This window comes from Enhydra lutris, unplaced genomic scaffold (genome assembly GCF_002288905.1).
Source record: "Enhydra lutris kenyoni isolate GAN:26980312 unplaced genomic scaffold, ASM228890v2 scaffoldscaffold46, whole genome shotgun sequence".
NCBI classification, from domain to species: domain Eukaryota; kingdom Metazoa; phylum Chordata; class Mammalia; order Carnivora; family Mustelidae; genus Enhydra; species Enhydra lutris.
In genome coordinates, this window is record NW_019154130.1 from 12,331,621 (window position 1) to 12,351,591 (window position 19,971).

At 49.1% G+C, this 19,971-nt stretch overlaps 1 protein-coding gene across 1 annotated transcript in view; it reads right to left on the reverse strand.

Annotated features, from left to right (window-relative positions):
- Positions 1-19,971, reverse strand: part of LOC111156411 (nitric oxide synthase 1) — an 84,036-nt gene that overhangs the window by 3,313 nt on the left and 60,752 nt on the right. Inside the window, exons 18-25 of the mRNA XM_022517288.1 lie at positions 16,407-16,545; positions 15,889-15,967; positions 9,279-9,472; positions 7,720-7,889; positions 4,406-4,616; positions 3,613-3,700; positions 1,714-1,835; positions 489-637 (exon numbers count right to left, since the gene is read on the reverse strand). Coding sequence (XP_022372996.1) covers positions 489-637; positions 1,714-1,835; positions 3,613-3,700; positions 4,406-4,616; positions 7,720-7,889; positions 9,279-9,472; positions 15,889-15,967; positions 16,407-16,545 — 1,152 coding nt within the window. The remainder of the gene's footprint in view (positions 1-488; positions 638-1,713; positions 1,836-3,612; positions 3,701-4,405; positions 4,617-7,719; positions 7,890-9,278; positions 9,473-15,888; positions 15,968-16,406; positions 16,546-19,971) is intronic.

The window sequence follows — 19,971 nt, forward strand, 5'->3', positions numbered from 1 at the left end:
ACACTGGGATCATGACCCGAGCCGAAGGCAGCTGCTCAACCAACTGAGCCACCCAGGCGTCCCCCATTCAACCATTTTCAAGTGAACAATTTAGTGGCATTTCGTGCACCACTATCTTGTGCAACCAGCGTCCTATCTGGTCCTAGAACTTATTCATCACCCCAAAAGGAAATTCTGTACCTAGGAGCAGTCATTCCCATTCCCCTGTCGCCACAGCCGCCGGTAACCCCAGATCTGCTCTTCGTCTCTACAGAGTCGGCTGTTCTGGATAGTTCACATAAGTGGCATCCTATAACATGGGCCGTTAGATATTTTAAACTGATATTTCTATGCTCCTGCTTCCTTAAGTACAGAGCGACGCCCTGGAGGAGAATTCAGACTAGGTGAGGGGGTGCCTGGGGGTGGGATGCGCATGCGTGTACCAGCATGTGTGCGCATGCGCGTATCTGGGGCTGCGGGCCGGGGACGGCGCACCGGCCAGGAGTTACCTTTGGTTTGTCTGGCTCTCGGGAGTAGGCTGTGTAAAGTTCTCGGAAGACCCCCTTGTTCTTGGCCTGCAGAGTCTCCTCCCTGTAGATGTGATCTGTCTTGGATTGCCGGCACCCGAACACCAGGACCATGGGGCAGGGGCTCATTCCTGAGGACCAGAAAGATCTCACGTTGCTCACAGCTCCTCAGATACCCGATTTGGGGGGGTGGGTGGCTGGTGGAGCCAGGAGAGGGCGCTGGGAACCTTCACGCGTACCACAGGGATAGAGCACACGAACACTGGGACAAGTAGGGTGTTATGTATCTGCACACACGTACACCCACGTCTACACACGCATGCACCCGCTCACACCGAGCAAAGTCGGTGAAGGGTGAAGGGTGTTCAGATTTTAGCAGACCTCCTTTCTCTGGGTCTCAATCCCTCCTGGTGCCCCAATGGCTACTTAGCAGCCCCCCGCTACTGGGTCGTGCTGAAAGGCCAGTCCGTGGAGCCGGGTTCAAATTCCAGCTCTGTGTGATGATGAGAACTTGGCTTTCTATGTGCCCATTTCCGCAGGTACAGAGCGCAAGTTATCACAGCATCTACCTGCTAGGGTTACTCTGAGACCTAAAACATTAGAGCCCGGTGAATATACAGTGACTCCTTCATCGATGTTAGCTATTCTGCCAGAATGACTGCTCCATGGGGTAGATTTTTTTTTCTTGCTGTGTGTCTGTCTTGTCTAGTGCTGTCCCTTGACACCTACAACGGTGCTTGGCATTTATTAGCCGTTCAACAAATCCCTGGCCAATGCTCACCGCAGCTGTGGGTTTCTTTCTCCTCCTGAAGTTGATCTGTTGTGTCTCTCACATAGCAAAGCCGGCTCTGGAATAATAGCCTTTGGGACAATCCCATAAACATACACACATTTGATAAGGCTTAATGTTTACTCTCCTAGGGCTGCTTGAATTTGCAGAGGGGTCCTATCTTAACAAAGAAATGTCTTCTGGGGATGGAATTTCGGGCCCTAGAACAAGCTGTGAGGGAGACTGGTTGGGACAGGTCCTTTGAAGCATAACCATGAGCTTCAGCCCCGGGTCAGGTCAGTACTGTGAGCCCCCTGCCCTCCGCCAGGGAAGGAAGCAGGGGAGAGAGAGCTCCCTCATTCCTCCGAGTGGCTGAGACACAGGTGGGGCTGCCTGGGCGGGGTGGACATCGCTGGGCTGCTGAATTGCAACACCCACCTTTGTGTTGGATGTCAAATTGCCGTTGCTGCCAGAAGCTTCGGAAAGGGGCAATGCCAGTGCCTGGGCCAATGAGGATGCAGGGCACTTGGGGATTTTGGGGCAGGTGGAAGCTGGGTGCTCTGGACAAGAAAGAGAGAATCAGAAGGCTTGCTGTGCTCAAGTCCGATGAAGGGTGGCTGGGTCTTCAGTAGACCAGATGGCCGTCTCCATAATCCAGCAGGATTGTACTCTCCAGCTGGGGTCGGGTGCCCCTTATCGGGGTGACAGGTCACACGGATTTGGGGAATTCCCAAAACAGGAGGTCCTCGGGGTCTGGCTGCCATTCCAGTTCCCAATTTTCCTCATTGCTGAGCTAAGCCACAAAGGGCAGTGGGATCGTTTCAACCCAGGATTTCCAGACCTCAGGACTGCTGACAACATTTGGTGCTGCACACTTCTCTGCCGTGGGGGTGTCCTGTGCATTGTAGGCTACGAAGCAGCACCCCGGGTCTCCACCTCCTAGAGGCCAGGAGCACCCTGCAGCAGAGACAAAAATCTCTGCGGGTGTTGCCACGTGTGCCCTGAAGGGGAGCACCGCCCTGTACTGAGAACCGTGGATTTAGCCCACGGTGAAGGTCTCCCCAAATCGGGGAACGGATTTCAGCGTACAGAAGAATCCCCAGGCAGTGTTAAAAGTACAGAGTCCTGGGCAGCGGAGCGAGTCTGGGCTCAGGACACTGCATTTTTGAGACACCGTGGGAGATTCTGATGCTCAGCGCAGGTGCACCATCCCATCAACACCCCAGTCTCAACAGCTGAGAAAACTCAGTGGTCAAGACCACTGCTGAGGTACAGAAGTCACTGGCTGACATAGCAGGACCCTCCAGGGGGCCCACGGGCTCAGCCAGAGCCGTCAGGGTGAAAAACATTTGAGCTGTATTTTTTATCTGATGGCGGTAAGGACACATTCAATGAAATCTACCCTCTTCACAAAATTTCTAAGTGCACGATACAGCACTGTTCATCATAGGCAGGAGTGTCCTTTAAAACTGAGTTTGGGGGGCGCCTGAGTGGCTCAGTGGGTTAAAGCCTCTGCCTTCGGCTCAGGTCATGGTCCCAGGGTCCTGGGATTGAGCCCCGCATTGGGCTCTCTGCTCAGCGGGGAGCCTGCTTCCCCCCATCCCCCCCACCTACCTCTCCGTCTACTTGTGATCTCTGTCAAATAAATAAATAAAATCTTTAAAAAAAATAAAACTGAGTTTGGATGGCAGGGGTTGAGTGGGGGGACGCCTGGGTGGTGTCTGCCTTCAGCTCAGGTCATGATCTTGGAGTCCTGGGATCGAGCCCGGCATCATGCTTCTTGCTCAGCGGGGAGTCTGCTTCTCTCTCTGCCCCTCACCCTGCTCGTGCTCTGTCTCCAATAAATAAAATCTTAAAACAAAAACAAAAGCAAAAACAAAAACAAAACCCAACTAGCTGAGTTTGGGAGGAAGAGCTCTGATTGATGGGATGAGGTCTCATCTCCGAGATAGCGGGAACAGATAGGGTAGCTGGGAGACAGCGGAGAGAATTTCCGCCCATCTGCAGATTCCAGGAAAGCGGATGCTGCATTTGCCAGGTTGTCTACTGTACCCCAGCCTCTAGCACAGCACATGCACTTGATAAATATTCATTGCATTGACCTGACTTTGACTGCGTGGGGCAGGGCCGGGGGTGGGGTGGGTACCTGCTTAGTTGTTGCTGTGTTGCCCATCCCGCGATCCTATTAACTTAACAGCTTGGAGGGATACAGAGTGTCGATCTCCGTTCCGTCTGACTCAGCCATCTCTCCAGAACCCATGAGGCTGGTCCACCCAGCCCAGCTCACGAGTACACAGATTTGGGACAACTGCTCATTTCTCCGCATTTGCCACTCACCCTCTCACGAAACACGGGACTACTTCGTCAGCCTGTATCCGGTTGAGCCAGGAGGAGCACACGCCGTGGTGAATTGGTCCTTCTCCATCTGACAGAATAATCAGGGTGGTCTGGCGCGCCTAGTGCCCCCAGGGTTCCCCGCCACTGGCTCCCCCCTCCCTCCGGTGCGGAAGCTCACAGCCCTATGCCAAGTTTCTGCCTTGGAATTCCCTGTCTGGATCCCTTCCTCTGAAGGGGAAGAGGGAATGGTGAAACCCCGAGAAACTGCCCAGGATTCCCATGGGGGACGGTGGGTTGGATTCAGACCCCGCCTACTGAGAAGGTCTCGGTCAATGTGATCCCGGCGACCGTCCAGGATGCGGGTCTTGGAGCTCCCTCAGGCACCATGCATTCTAATTGCTTTATCAAGGAGGGACAATATGGGAGACAAACGCTAGGGTATCCGACTGACCTATAACCGGGGGACTGCATGCAGCAGAGAGCGCCCCCCCTCTGGGCGATGGGTGGGGGTGCCTTGATCTAGTTGTTGCCTTGCAGGTGGAGGGATAAGGGGATGAGTAAAAGCGCTCTCAGGCTTGGGGAGCAGAGGAAGCTTTCAAGTGAACATCTTCCCTCCTTCCTGATTCTGCACAGGGTTGGCTCTTTCTAAGGGGACAGTTTGCCTGCCCTGCTTCCTTCCCCCAGTTCCTGGCCTCGAAGTGGGTCTCCTCTCAGGACTTTGGGATATGGCAGCCCCGCAGAGGCCCCCAGGGGGAAATGCAGACTCAGAGGCTCTCCCAGGGCCTCTGCCTACCTCGGGTGCGGTAGGAGACGATGGCCACGGTGAGGTGCACCTCATCGGGGTACATGTCTGGGGAGGAGCTGATGGAATAGTAGCGGGGCTGCAGCAGGGACAGCTGGGTCAGGAGAAGGGTGGACGGCATCTGGATGGATGGGAACTCCTCCAGCACCTCCACGATGGTGGGGTTCTTGCCCCATTTCCATTCCTCATATTCCTGCAAACCCTGTGCCAAGGAGAGGGATGGAGAACTTACAACCCGCTCTGGGTACACATTTCCAGTGGGGGCAACAGAACGTCCGGGGAAGAAAGTCGGGAGAGGGCGCCTGGGTGGCTCAGTGTGTTAAAGCCTCTGACGTCGGCTCAGGTCATGATCTCAGGGTCCTGGGATCGGGTCCCGCGTCGGGCTCTCTGCTCAGCGGGGAGCCTGCTTCCCCCCTGCCTCTGCCTGCCTCTCTGCATACTTGTGATCTCTCTGTCAAATAAATAAATAAAATCTTAAAAAAAAAAAAAGTCGAGAGAGGGAAGGATACCTAACACTCACACAGTAATAACTCCGTGCCAGGTCTTAATTCTTACGACTTTATGCAATAAGTAAGACTGTTGTTCCTATTTTATAGCAGGGAAAACTGACAATTACAGAGGCTCTTTGGCTTGGAGGCAGTGATTCAGGGTTTGAATCTAGGTCGGGGGTGGCAAAAGGTCAATGTGGCTTACTACCTTATTTGCAGGGCTCATGAGCTAAGACCTGTTTTTACACAGTTTGTTGGGGGAAAGGATCAAAAGAAGGATACTATTTCATGACACAAGAATGTGATATGAAATTTGAATTTCTGTGCCTACAAATACGATTGGATTGGAACCCAGCCACGCCGACTCACTTAGGTAACATCTATGTTGTTGGGTTATAAATGGTGGAGTTTAGGGGTTGTGATACAGACCTCACGGACCGTGAGCTTAAAATATTTACTACCAGGCTCTTTATGGAAAAAGATTGCTGACGCCTGCTCTAGGGGGTGTGTGTGCCTAACCATAATCAGTCCTGCCATGTGCAAACATCGAGAGAGAAGCACTGTGGAGAGAGTCATGATTTGGCGGTATGGAATGCAGACCTGGGACCTGTGAGTGTGCAGACCTGGAGATGCATCGGCAGAGAGCATAGGTCAAGTTCAAGATGGTGAATGACAGCCCCAAAGGAACAGGTTCGGGTGTGGAGGACCACAGTCAGGGTTTGTGGCCAGCAAAACCCAGCTGCTATCAGGGAACAGAGGAACTCTCTGGGGCTATGGAATTATGTTTTCCTACTTGGAAGCTGCTTTGGTCAGTCCCTGATTGCATGTAAGAGGCTCAGATTTTGAGGAGTAAAGCCTATTGTAAGTACCGTATAATAAAGCTTTCCTCCATGTCCCTCAAGATCATTCTTGCCTTATTGATAGGGTATGGCATCCTTGAGAACGTGCCTCCCAGACCTCCAGCCTCACTGACTTCGAGCAGCAGGGGAGCCATCAGCCAAGAGCCTCAGTAACTGCCCTCTGAAATGGACATCCACGGGAAACAGACATGGTTCACCCATGCTGGTCCTTCCTAAGGCTGTGGCTGCAGCTCCAGATGTTTCCACTCACACATCCTTCCCTGTCCTGCACTCAGAGTCAGACTGGTTGGAGCTCTGATGGTTCTCCGTCTTATTGGACTCCTGCCCATTTCCCCCTCCCATGGGTGTTTCCCTTAATCAAAATCCTCGCTCATTTAATCCCACCTTGGAGTTTCTGTTCTTTGGAAGAAATGGGCTAATACGTACAGTTTATCAAATTCTACTTGAAATTGTCCATGCAAACAGTGCAATCTCTGGTCCCTCCCATCAATTAAAATTTTAAAGTTATACATGTATATCATGTACAAAGATAAACAATTCTGCGAAGTTTACGATGAAAATTAATGCTCCACTTCTCCAATCTTTTCCAGTTCCCCAGAGTGAATTACTTAATCACAAGTCTCTAAGTGTTCCTTTTCACGTCTGTTTTCTCATTTCTAAATATAGCCAACCCTCCAACAACATGGGTTTGGTCCCATGTTGGGTCCACTTACATGCAATTTTTTTTTGATGAATATAATAGAAGACTGTAAATGAATTTTCTCTTTCTTATGATTTTCTTAACAGTTTCTTTTCTCTAGCTTACTTTATGGTAAGAATATAGTAAATCATACATAAAACAAGCAAAATATGTGTTAATCAATTGTTTATGTTATTGGTAAGGCTTCTGGTCAACAGTAGGCTACATTAGTGGTTACGTTTTGGGGCTGTCAAAAGTTGTATGTAGATTTTCTACTGCACAGGGGGTCAGCACCCCAGTTCCCACATTGTTCAAGGGCCAGCTGTAATATACATTCTTTGAAATTAGTACCTTCCTGTCTGCCCATCATTCATCTCTCTCCTGGACAGAAGAAGAAAGCTAAGCCATCCTTTGCTGATGGCTTGCTTACCGGGGAGGAGCCCCCACTGGGAGAAGTCTGGGTGACCGGGGAGGAGCCCCCACTGGGAGAAGTCTGGGTGGTTCTCCTGGGTAGGAATCACACTGAGCAAAATTTTGCGGCAGGTTGGGGCAAGTGAGTCCTAGGTTTCAAAGCAAGGATGGTAGAGATGTTTGATGCATTTTACCATCTGAGGGCCTCCTCTCTTGCAGGTCCTACCAATAGCTCCTTGGTGTTGGGAAAGGCCTCTCTCTAAAACAGGGCACTGTGGGATTCTTCTCTCTTTCTATTCCTGTTAAGCATGGGCTCAGATGGAGCTAAGGGAAGCTCAGGAGTTCCCAAGGAAGGAGGAACAAGAATTAGAAAAGGAATCTCTACCGGGCCAGAGAGCTCTGAGATTCAACAGGGTGACCCTCTTTCTGTCAGACCTTGGTTAGAATGAGGGGAGATGGGGGCGCCTGGATGGCTCAGTGGGTTAAGCCTCCGCCTTCAGCTCAGGTCATGGTCTCAGGGTCCTGGGATTGAGCCCCACATCGGGCTCTCTGCTCAGCAGAGAGCTTACTTCCCTTCCTCTCTCTCTCTACCTGCCTCTCTGCCTACTTGTGATCTCTGTCTGTCAAATAAATAAATAAAATCTTTAAAAAAAAAATGAATGAGGGGAGATGGTGAGGACAAGCCAAAATGGACTAACCAATATGGCGACCACCTGCAAACGAAAAACGAGCAAACGAGCAACTCTTGTTCCACACTGCCATCTTCTGGACAACTGTTGTAACAGCTATATCGCTCTCCAGGGACCAGGAGGGGAAAGATGCGGGGGTGGGGGGGGTAGGGAGGGTTGTAGGAGGCCAGGGACCCACCTTGCTGAGGACCAGCAGATGCTGCTTCTCCTTCTCGCTGGTGGCCAGGGAGGCAAACTGCTGCAGCTGCAGCGGCGTCGGCGGCGTGGTGATGTCCAGGTAGTACTTGAAGGCCTGGAAGATGGTGCAGGGTGGGAGGCGGTGCTCGTCTGTCCAGTTACTGATCACTCCTATGGAGGTACAATGGACATAGGCGTGGATGGGGGGAGGAAAGTCCGAGCTCCCAGGGCTTGGGCCTAAGTCAGGAAGGCCGGATTTGTTCCTGGGGCGGGTGAGCCAAGCAATCCCTTGGCTTGTCACCTTCCATGTCCCACATCTAGACCCAGGCTTCTCGGGACCATGGGATCACCTCATGCACGCAAGGAGCAGATCCAAAATCAATTGTGCAAATTAGTTCAAAAATTAAAAACATAAACCAACACTAAAATAGCATGAGATGGTCCGTCTCTGGCATTTTATGCAGTGAGCCCCCCACTGAGCACGAGCTAGGAGTCTATTTTGGTTCTGTCTGCCCTCTCATGGTGTTGGCCTCTCAAACCCCTAAGTGGGATTCCAGCATTTAAGATGACAAATATGCCTAACACTTTGCTAGCACTTTCTATATGCCAAGTGCTATTCTCAGCACTTTATATTATTAACTCACTTAGTCCGCACAACAATCCTAGGTGGCGGATTCTATTATTATTCCCACTTTGCAACTGAGAAAAAAGGGAAGCACAGAGAGGTCAAGGAATCTGCCCAAGGTCACACAGCTCATAAGTGTGAAATCAGGCAGTCCTGCCCCAGACCTTGTTCTAACTATTACGCTATACTCCCGTATAATTTTCCATCGGATATAGTCCTACACACAGTATCTGCTTTATCAGGGGCTCAATCCAAGATGAAAAGTGTTGCTCCAACACGAAGGAAGAACTGGCTGGGTTGGATTTATTAATATAAAGCATTATCTCCCCAAAGTGGTATCTCCCAAAGGACTTTTCAGTGGGGCTTTGACCGCATGCTATTTCCACACTCTGCCCTGACCATACACTCTAGCTCCTTTGTGAAGGTGACAGGTCACCATGTCTTGGGCTGTCAGGTAAGGTCACCATGGTTACTGGTACCTGAGCCCCGAGCTCACCTGTGCCTCCTGAAATGAAGCCCTGAGGCCTATCTGCCTTTAAAATTCTTCAATGGGAAGGTCAAGGATGGTCCCTAAAACAAACTGGAACCTGATCTAACGATGATTCAACCTTGAGAGCACCATCGAGTTGCATGTAGTGCTTCTTGATTTTAAGAGGAGGGAGGGGTACACATCGGCGGCAGTGAGGCAGGGGTGATGAAGGAGGGCAGAAGCCCCTTCCCCCAGGGATGCTATGGATGTTCTAGCATCACGGACACTGGGTCAGCTAGTTGGGCCAAGGTGGTTCAGCCATGAGAAAGGAGGAGTCTCAGGAGGTGACAGAGACCCTCATTGGAGGTGACAGAGACCCACTCTCCCCAACCTGGACTGGCAACTGGGAAGAAGGATGGGTCTCCTTTTCCCCAGACACCGGGGCACCCCATCCTGCCATAGGTACCCAAAGCCGTGTTCCGCTCCTCCAGCAGCTCCACCTTCACCAGCTGATTGACCGGGGGCGCGTCCTCCAGCCGCTCGATCAGGGCATTCACGAGGTCCTCACGGTTGCCCGGGAAGACGCCCAAGTGGTCCCCAGGCTGGTACTGCAGCTCCTGATTCCCGTTGGTGTGCAGACGCACGAAGATGGTTGATCGGCTGGAGGGAAAGGTGGGGAAGAGTCAGAGAAGAGTCACCAGCTACTGCCTCCTTTCTTTACTCCTTTGTCTCTTTTTGTGGTTGAAATCCCCCTCCTTTCCGTTCTCCATGAGGCCCACGCCAAGAGACCACTATCCCCATCATTCCACACCATGGCTTTTAGCAGGTCCCCCGTGAGCTTCTCTGCAAATCCAATGCCAATGTCATGGCATTCATCTTGCTCATGGAACCAGCACTGGATGTGGCTGGTCACTTCCTCCTCAACTCCCTTCTCCTGGGTTCTAGCACCCCAGCTCTCCCAATCTTCATTCCTTTGGCAGTTCCTTCTCATCTCCCCAAACTCTGGACATCAGAGCCCCTCAGGGTTCAGTTCAGTCCTCAGATTCCTTGCTTTTCTATCTTCCCAAACCCACCTTTCTCCATAGCACTTACCGGCATCTGCCTTCTTGTGGAATTTCCATCATCCTGTGCTTTGTGGTCTGCCTTCCCCTGCCTCCTGACCCTCCCTCCCCCATCCCCACCCACCCTCCAGAACAATGTAAATTCCACAGGGCAAGGAATCTGTTTTGTCCACTGCTCTCTTTCTGGCAAATAGGATAGTCACAGCACATAGCTGGTCCTCAGGAAATATTTATTAGATGAAGGAACCTCAGACGCCCAGGGTTCATCAGTTGCCAGAACAGACTGTGTTTTCAGTACTAACTGGGGTTCTCCCAGGAATCAGGACCCCACTAGGGGCCAAGGCAGTGGAGTCTGCAGTCTGCGTCATGCCATCTCTCCTGGGAATCCCAAGCTCTGTCCCCTCTTTTGAAAGTATGTGTGTGTGTGTTGGGGGGGAAGCAGGCTCCTTATATTATCACATAAGAGAAACATACATTTGGTCTTCGTTGTGCAAAAATCCACCCATATAAATTTGAGAGATCTAAGGAGAAAACACACAGAGGAACTGATTTACGTCCCGCCTGATCCTCCCCTTCTCCACTGGTTTTTGTATTTTAAGGGCAGGATTAAGGGCCCCTGCTAAGGGAGGGCAACCAGAATGAATTCTCAGACTATGATCATTCCGGTCCTTTAAAAGGTTTTAGAACAGACCTACTGCATTTTACACAATGCCTGAGAACTTGGGAGCTGATTACGCTTTTGGTAAATCAGATTCTTTGTCCTCTTTGGGTTCCGCTGGCATTTCAGAATCTTTTATTTTCTTTTCTAGATTTTATTTATTTGAGAGAGAGAGAATGAGAAGGGGGAGGGTCAGAGGGAGAAGCAGGCTCCTTGCCAAGCAGGGAGCCTGATGTAGGACTCGATGCCGGGACTCCAGGATCATGACCTGAGCCGAAGGCAGTCACTTCACCAACTGAGCCACCCAGGCACCCCTAGATCTGCTTATCTTCATTGCCAACTGGTTCTTGGTAGAGACACTTCATATCCAACATGAAGTTTCTACGTTCTCCATGGTATGTAAATCAACACTTGAATAGACCAATGGGACTCGCTATATAAAGGAGTCTCTGGCACACCCAAGAACCCTTTTGTGCTGCAAATAGCCACCGTTATTAAAAATAGTTGTGCTAGCACATTTTCTTTTTTGCAAGTATTTTCTCGAAGCAAGGCAAGGCACCCCTGTCCTTCGTATGGTGGGGAAATTGGTGGCTGACATTGGGAATGGTGGTGTCAAGTCCTGGGGTCCCATTCTCCTTTCCTGGACAGATTTTGCTGTCTCTGGGGCACCCATCTTGTCAATTATGCAGACTTACACGACTGATTCTGATCTGAGCTCATGCAGATTCCTGGTTCCTGGAGAGCAATGACAACCATCAGCTCCCGCCAGCGCCAGGGTTGGAATTTAGCAGAGGCTGACAGCCAGCAGGGGCGCTGTGGGGCTGCTAATTAAGGAGCCTCCCGCGCCAACCACAGGAAGCCTTTGAAAGGGCCCCACATCAATTCCCACTTTCTCCCAGATCATCATGATTTCTTTCAGAAGTATATTTGCCTCCGTTCTTCTGGCCGGTACAAAATAGAAATGTGGAAGACCCGAACTTGCTGAGCTGTCTCACGCTCACAGCCATTCCCCCAAGTTCTCTTGAACATGGCATACGGTGGTCAGGCAGACAAGGGGCAGGAATGGGGAGGCAGCTGGCGGATAAGCCAGGTGCCCCAGGCTCTGCCCGTGCTGGGAATTTAACCAAGGGGATGTTGCAAGCCTCTGATCAGGCATGGCTTGCTGAGACCTCCCAGGGATGAATGACTGTATGGCCTTGGAGCACCCCGATGGGCTAGTCTTTGAAGCCTTGTGGGGGAAGCAGATTCCCCTCACCCTTTCTCAGTAGCACTAACTTGGAGACCAGTTGTCTCAGTTCTGCTGGGGGTTTGTAAGTATAGAATTTTGTAAGTTAGTTGTGTGTGTGTGTGTGTGTGTGTGTGTGTGTGTGTGTTTACGCTTGGGACACATTAAGGTCATTGAGAAGGATAGGGAGAAGGAGAAAGGGCAAAAAGGGCAGTGTGAGAAGGTAGCAGTCATTGGGGCCTCTCCATCCCAGACTCCAGAAGCATAACAGACAGACACAGACACACATACGCACATGCATGTATGCTTGGCAGTGGCTCAATGACAGTTTCACGGATGAAACAAGAGCCTGCTAATGTTCAGCATCAAATGGAAAAAAAAATAGCTAATGCTCATTCTTTAATGAAAAGAGTAACATTGTAAGTTTCATTCATTCAGCAAATTTGTAGTGAGTATTGGGCATTATTCTAGGCACTGGTGAGACAGTGATGGGTCTGGGGTCCCATTCTCATTGACTGTCCTAGTTTCACTGAGGAGCAACTTAAAGAGGTCCCAGAAGGATGGGTGGGTGTTGATGGGTTGGGGGCAGCAGGCCCAGTAATCATCAGATAGGATGGTCAGGGAATCTCTGAGGTGATGTGACATTTGAGGAGAGATCTGAACAATGAGAAAAAGGGGACATGCAAAGACCTGTTTGGGAAGAGTGTTTGCATGTGCAAAGGCCCTGGGGTAAGAAAAGGTGTAGCATATATGGAGAAGGGAAATAAGGCTGGAATGTTTGGAGAGTGGTCAACACAGATGTGGGGGGGGCAGGGCTGAAGAAGGAGATCAGAATGGTGGCCAGAGGCCAGATCATGAGGAATTCATCATGACTCATCATGGCAAGAAGTTTGGAGGTTTCAATCCAGTGGGAAGCCACTGGAGGGTATGAAGCTGTGGAGTGACAGGATTCAATTTATGTTTTTCCAAGATTGGTCTAGCTACTACTTGGAAATGGATCTTTGAGAGAAAAGCCAAGAAACAAGGAGACAAGTAAGTGCCTACTGTAGCCACTCATACCATCAATGAACATGGATTTGCTCAAGGCAGCAGCTGTAGGTCTGAGATGAAGTTGAAAGTCAAATCCCAGAGGACAAGATGAGGGCTGGACATGCAGTGTAAGGAAGGGAGAGGAGGCAAGGAAGATGCTTGAGGTTTTGGCTTAAGACAACTGTTGATGATTTCTGTTGAAATGGGAAAGACTGGAGAGAAGCAATTTCATCCAGGGAGCAGTAAGAATCCAGAGTTTCCCCACCAAGAACTGTCCATTGTAATATCCCACCACTGTCCACAATGCCCCAACACTCAGGACCTCTTCTGCACCTACACTCCTGCCAGCCTCTGCCTAGATGTCCCTCCTCTCATTCCCTTTCTAAAGCCTACCATGCACTTCTCCTTCTTCTGAAATGCAGGACTCACCGCACCCATTACCACTCCATTATACTTCCTGCTGTATTGTTTGTTAATTGGTGTACCTAGAGAATGTATTTCCTGGCCAGGCAATAACTGTGGTCACTTTTATCTTTGGTTGTGCAAGGATCACCCTCAGGAGGTTGTTTACTTCCTTGTAAGCACTTTGCTTGCAATTAAGGATCTGGGAGGCGGGGAGTAATTTGTGACATCTCACTTATGGCCTCCTGGCCCAAACAGCCTAATTTTGGGCCGCCTTGGGTGGGGGAAAACGGAAGCATATGATGCTTTTTTTTTTTTTTTTTTTTTTTTTACTCGATTATCCCTTAAAACAAACCAACAACTTACAAAGCTGGAGATGGCAGTAAGCCTGAAAATAGGTCATGCTCCAGAGTGTGCTTCCAAAGGGAGAGAGATACCTACATACAACTTGATCCTTTTTGTGCTAATTCACGACTGATTTTCATACAAGGTTCTCGTCCCTAACCCTGTTGAAACAGTCTCTTCTAAGTCACTCAGCATAGAGTGAGCTGCCCTTTCCAGAGGTGAGTGGGGGTTATTCTGGGACTTTGGTCCAAGTCAGCATCAGAACATTTGCAAAGGACCTTGCTTTTTATGTACCATGGTTTAGGGAGTAATTTTTGTGATTTGGTCTTTCACGGTTTGTTGCTGAAGGAAATTTCCAATGGGTTCTTAGTCTCTTCTCTTCCATGCTACTGAAGTCATCCCTTTCCACAGGGCAGAAACGGGAAGTAAGGATGTGTATTTCAAACACAAGGTCCCTCTCTGTATCAGAGATCCCTATGTTCCTGAATGTTGCCTATAACAAATTATTCAAAGGGTTTAATTTCCCAACCTGTTTCTTTAATGTTGGAGGATCTAAGAGAGTACATGAGAGCTTGGGGGCTTCATCCTGCTGATAACTCCATCAGAGGTCTGAAGTCCACACAGAAAACATGCATACTAAATTTGTGTTTGAAGCTGGGACAGATAAGGAAGAGTAACGGGAAGGTATGAGACACTAATTGCCTTGTGCACCTCGTCGTTAATACAGCAGCTTTGCAATGGCCTTGAGGACACCTGGGTAGCCATTCAGCATGCTGACTTTGGAGTTGGAGAACTGAGTCTGTGACCTTGATAAAGTCACTTGCATTATCTACTTGTCACTTTTCATATTTAAAACATTGATGATGGGGGCGCCTGGGTAGTCAGTCAGTTGAGCGACCGACTCTTGATTTCAGCTCAGGTCATGGTCGTGGGATCAATGTGGGATCACCCCCACATCGGACTCTAAACTCAGTGGAGAGTCTGCTTGAGATTCTCTCTCTCTCCCTTTCCTTCTGCCCCTCCCTGCCTAAAATAAATAAATTGATCTTTAGCGGGGCGGGGTGGGGGGGGACCAAAACCAAAACTTCGATGATAATAGTCTCAACGTCCTGGGCTGGTTAAGAGTTCTGGGAGATTCCTCAGAGAGAGATACAAAACAGGGCTCGGCACACAGAAAACACTAGAGAAATGTCAGCAATGTGTAGAGCTACCCTTCTTGTTCTGCATAAGGAGACGGGGCTCGGAGGACCTGTGTGACAGGCCCGCGGTCACACAGCTGGTGTGCGACAGAACAGGGGTCAGAACCCAGGCCTGTCCAGCTTGCGAGCCCATTCTCCGTACTAAAGAATCAAGATTTCAAAAGCTCAACATGGGCTATAACCAGGATGTGAAAAAAGATGCCATTCTCTAGGGATCAATGCAGAGGACTTCATTAAGGCCAAAAATCTTATTTACAGAAGTCAAGAGATGGAGAGACTTGGCTCACTCACTTTGACCACAGCAGCAAGGGTGTAAGCTAAATGGGAGAGCGGCATGGCCACCAGGACAAAACCCACGATCTCGGGCGGCATCAGTGTGTCCTGCTCAGGTCTGGGGGCTTTAATGGCCCCAGTGCACGTGGTAGCTGTGACAGGTTCTCTGTACGCTGTGACCGGGTCTGAGAAGGACACTGGCAGCAGGACAAGAGCGCGTCCTTTTACTAAGGCGAAAGGCTTGGGAAACCTGGTCTTAGGAAGCACAATTTGAAGAAATCAAAATCCAGGAGAGACTGGTCCTTGTCCTTGGCTATCAGCAGGTCTCTCATTTGGAAGAACGGAGTTTGTTTTGGGTGTCACCTGAGGATAACTGAGATCAATGCAGAGAGCTAGGAAGAGGCCCTTTGGTTACAGCAACAGCAAGATCATGTCTAACAGTTAGGACTCTGAAACACAGAGTGGGCTGTCTGGTGAGGTAATGAACCTCCCGTCATCCCAAAGGAATTTAAGCAGTATCTGGGTAGCCAGTTTTCGGGACTCTAGAGAAGAACTACCCACAAGGAGGAAATATTCTCTGGCTAGGATGCTCTGGTACAATGAACATTAGCAGTTTGACAAGGGTGTGGTCTAGATTAAAAATTCCTCATACAACCTTTCTCTTTCTGCTTTCCACGATGATCTGTCCTCTCGTGGTCCCTCTAGGGGGCTTGGCAAAGGGAAGGTGGGAAAACCTTGATGCTACAAAGCGGCAGGGGCATCTCAGTGGCACTTGGGACGGTCATGGGAAGCCAGGCCTCCGAGTCAACCAGGGCTCCTCCCCAAGGGTGGGGGGGCATGTGGAGCACAGATGGGGAACCCCGAGCCAAGCAAGGTGTTCCTACCTGGATTTAGGGCTCTGAAGGTTCTGACGGCTGAGGAGTCGAGCAGCCGAGACCCGCTTTTTGTGGACACTGGATAGACCTGCGGTGGGAACAATGACAGTCTCCCTGAGATGGGGTTAAAGCATGGCCAGTACAAAGCTTCCTGCTTCTCCTGACCCTCTCTTCACCCTTGCATTGTCCCCTCTGGAGTGAGGCGAAGAGATGAAAGAGAAGAAGTTAGGTGGGTTGGGGGGAGGGCTGCGGATAATGGAGAAGGGAAGGCAAATCTAGTTGAGCGGAGCTGAGAAGAAGTTTCAGGGTAATGGTGCCGCACTGCTGGAGGGAGAAACATCCAGGCGCAGGTCGGCTGGGTGTGGGGCACTGGCCATGTATTTATTTTCAGAGGACTGCCCTGAAGAGAGATGGAAGCCATGACACCCAGCTTCTTGTGGCACCTTTCGGGGGGTGAGGGCTCCTTTCTCCACCAACCCACATGCATGGGGGGCCCTGCATGCCCCCCAGAGGTCGTGGAGAGGTACCTTGTGTAAGTTCTGGAGCTTCGGCCACGTAGGTGAGGCGGAACTTGTTCCTCTTCCAGCTGCGGTCGTTGCTGATGAGGGAGTTGTTGGCCTTCTCGATGTTGACATCGTCTCCCACACAAAACACATCACAGGCTGCCTGTGGCACATGCAGGGCTCTCAGTGACCTCCCAGGCATGGCATGTATCCATCCATCTATCCATCCATCCAACTATCCATTCATATAACCAACCATCCATCCATCCATCCATCCATCCATCTACCCGTCCATCCATTCATCCCTCTATCCCTCCATTCCTCCCCCTACCTGCCCTCCTTCCCTTCTCCTCTCCCTTCCTTCCCCCCTTTTCCCTTTCTTATTCCCTTCTATCCATCCAACCATTCATCCGTCTTTCCTTCCCTCCTTCCTTCCATCTGTCCATCTGTCCATCCATCCTTCCATTCTTCCATCTATACCTTTCCTTCCTTCCTTCCTTCCTTCCTTCCTTCCTTCCTTCTTTCTATCCACTCACCCACCCATCCACCCATCTATCCATCCCACCACGTACTGGCCAGCCATCAGTCTATCCACTAATCCATCCTATATTTTTTGAATGCTGTTGATATGCTGGATATATCAGCTTTACTAATTAATGACTTTAAGATTTAACCTCTAGGGGTGCCTGGGTGGCTCCGTGGGTTGGGACTCTGCCTTTGGCTCAGGTCATGATCTCAGGGTCCTGGGACTGAGCCCCGCATCAGGGCTCTCTGCTCAGTAGGAAGCCTACTTCTCCCCACCCCTCTCTGCCTGCCTCTCTGCCTACTTGTGATCTCTGTCTGTCAAATAAATAAATAAAAATCTTTAAAAAAAAAAGATTTACCCTCTACTTAATATGTAACTTTTATGTCATTTATTCCTAAAACCAATATTTGCAGAGGCCTAACATTAAGCAAGAAAATAAACACCTTAGGGGCACTTGGGTGACTTGGTCAATTAAGCATCTGTCTTTGGCTCAGGTCATGATCTTAGGGTCCTGGGATCAAGTCCAGCATCAGGCTCTGCACTCAGCAGGGAGCCTGCTTCTCCCTCTCCCTGCCCCCACCCTCCACTTGTGTTCTCTCTCTCTCAAACAAGTAATAAAATTGGGGCACCTGGGTGACTCAGTCAGTTAAGCATCTGACTCCAGCTCAGGTCATGATCCCAGGGTCCTGGGACTGAGCCTTGTGTCTGGCTCCTCGCTCAGGAAGGAGTCTGCTTTTCTCTCTCCTTCTGGCCCTCTCCCCTACTTGTGCTCTCTCTCACATGTGCTCTCTCTTTCAAATAACTAAAAATCTTTAAAAAATAAGTTTTCTTTAAAAAAAAAAAAAGAAAATAGACACCTTAGAACATCCTAGCTATCGTATTCTAAAGATTTAAACACATTAAAAGCAGAACATATTGAATGTTTGAACATCTCCCTATGAATTTTGCTTTTTTTCTATTTCTATTCTTTTTTTTTTTTTTTTTTTTTTGCCAAGTTCATAAGTTCTCTGACTTTAGTAATCCTAAGAATTACCATTTGGAATTTAGGTTTTTGGGAAAAAAGCCATGGATAATTCAAGAGTGTTTTTGTTTTGTTTTGTTTTGTTTTGTTTTGTTTTAGGGAGACAGAGCACGTGAGCAGGGCGGGGAGAGGCAGAGGGAGGAGGAGAGAGAGAATCTCAAGCAGACTCCATGCTGAGTGCAGAGCCTGATGTGGGGGTCTGTCCCATGACCCTGAGATCATGACCTGAGACACCACCGAGAGTCAGATGCTTACTGACGGACCCACCCAGTTGACCCAGTTCAAGAGGTTTTTAAGGGTAGCTTTAACCACTTTTTGGCCTTGTGTCGATTTTCAGATAATCTAAACATCCATCAACTGATGAATGGACAAACAAAATACGATATATACATATAATAGAGGATTGTGTGGCCGTAAAAATCAATGAAGTACTGATAAATACAATGTGGATGAACCTTAAAAATGTGCGAAATGAGCCAGTTTGAAAAGACCACATACTATAGGATTTCATTCACAGGAAACGTCCAGGAGAGGCAAAGCTACGGAGATAGAAAGTCAGTTAGTGGTTGCCAGGACCAGGAGTTTGGTGGGAGGATGGATGGGGTTGGGGGCGGTGATAGCTAAAGGGTACAATGCCTTAGTAACAGGCCCTGCCTCTGGGGTGCTCAAAGTGGGCTGATCGAAGTCAAGAACCATAGTGACCTCAAGGTAACAGAAGAAGTTATCGCCATTTTCCTTGTCTAGGGAGAAATGCAGAAACAGACTGATGGACACAGCCTCCCCCCACAGATATCCAGATAGCTCAGGGCCTCAGTTTCCCCTTTTTCTCCCTATCTGCTTCTGCATGCAGGGTGGGAAGTGCCAAAGGAGTGACAGGAGGTTGCCTGGTGTCCTTTCTCCTGTGGAGGCTTGAGAATGTGGCTCCACGCATTCTGGCGTGGAGGAAGGAGCAGGTGGAGGTGGGGGGTCGGCATTCATGGCTCTTTGTTTTTTCCAGGATAGCCAATCGAATCATGTCCCCCATGCAGCTAGAAGGCCATTGTTCATTATTCTCCTGTGACCTCATATGTCTAGAATTGCGCCATCCAATAGGATGTTCTATCATGATAGGAATGTTCTGTGCTGTCTCCTGGGATGACCACTAGCTTCTTGGACTACTGAGTATGTAAAATATGCAGCCAAGGAATGGGCTCTTTAAGTAGAATCTATTTACTATAGATACTAAGTAGAATTAAAAACTAATTAAAAATGATTAAAATTTTATACATCCATTATTGTGTATAAAATATAAGTATAAATAAGTATACTGTATAAATAAGTAATTATTTTATGTAAGATAAATATATTCATGCAAATATGCGATATATAATATTTCTGTCATAATATACAGTATTTTATATTATAATTAAACATTTAATTATTTCTATGTATATATACACAGACATTTTTCATGCAATATAAAATTCATCATTTTAAAATGTACTAAAATGTACAATTCCATGGTTTTTAGTGTGTGGAGAGAGGGAGAGTGCAACCACCACTGCTATCCAGTTCCGGAACATTCTCGTCCTCCCAGGAGAAGCCCTTTACCCATCAGTAATCATTCCATTTTCCATTCCTCCAGAGCCTAGGCAACCAGAAATCTAATCTCTGTATGCATTTGCCTGTCCTGGACATTTCCTATAAATGGGAGCATAGAACTTTTGTGCCTATCCTCTTTCACTCTGCAGGTTTGCAAGGCTCATCTGTGGTGTAGCAGGTGTCAATGTTTCATTCTTTTCATGGCTGAATCATATTCCATTATCTAGACATACCATGTTCACTTGTTCATTCATCCTGTTGAATGTGAATTCATGAATACTGACATTTAAATTGCACACGGGTTGGGGCGCCTGGGTGGCTCAGTGGGTTAAAGCCTCTGCCTTTGGCTCGGGTCGTGATCCCAGTGTTCTGGGATTGAGCCCCGCATTGGGCTCTCTGCTCGGTGGGGAGCCTGCTTCCTCCTCTCTCTCTGCCTGCCTCTCTGCCTACTCTCTGTCAAA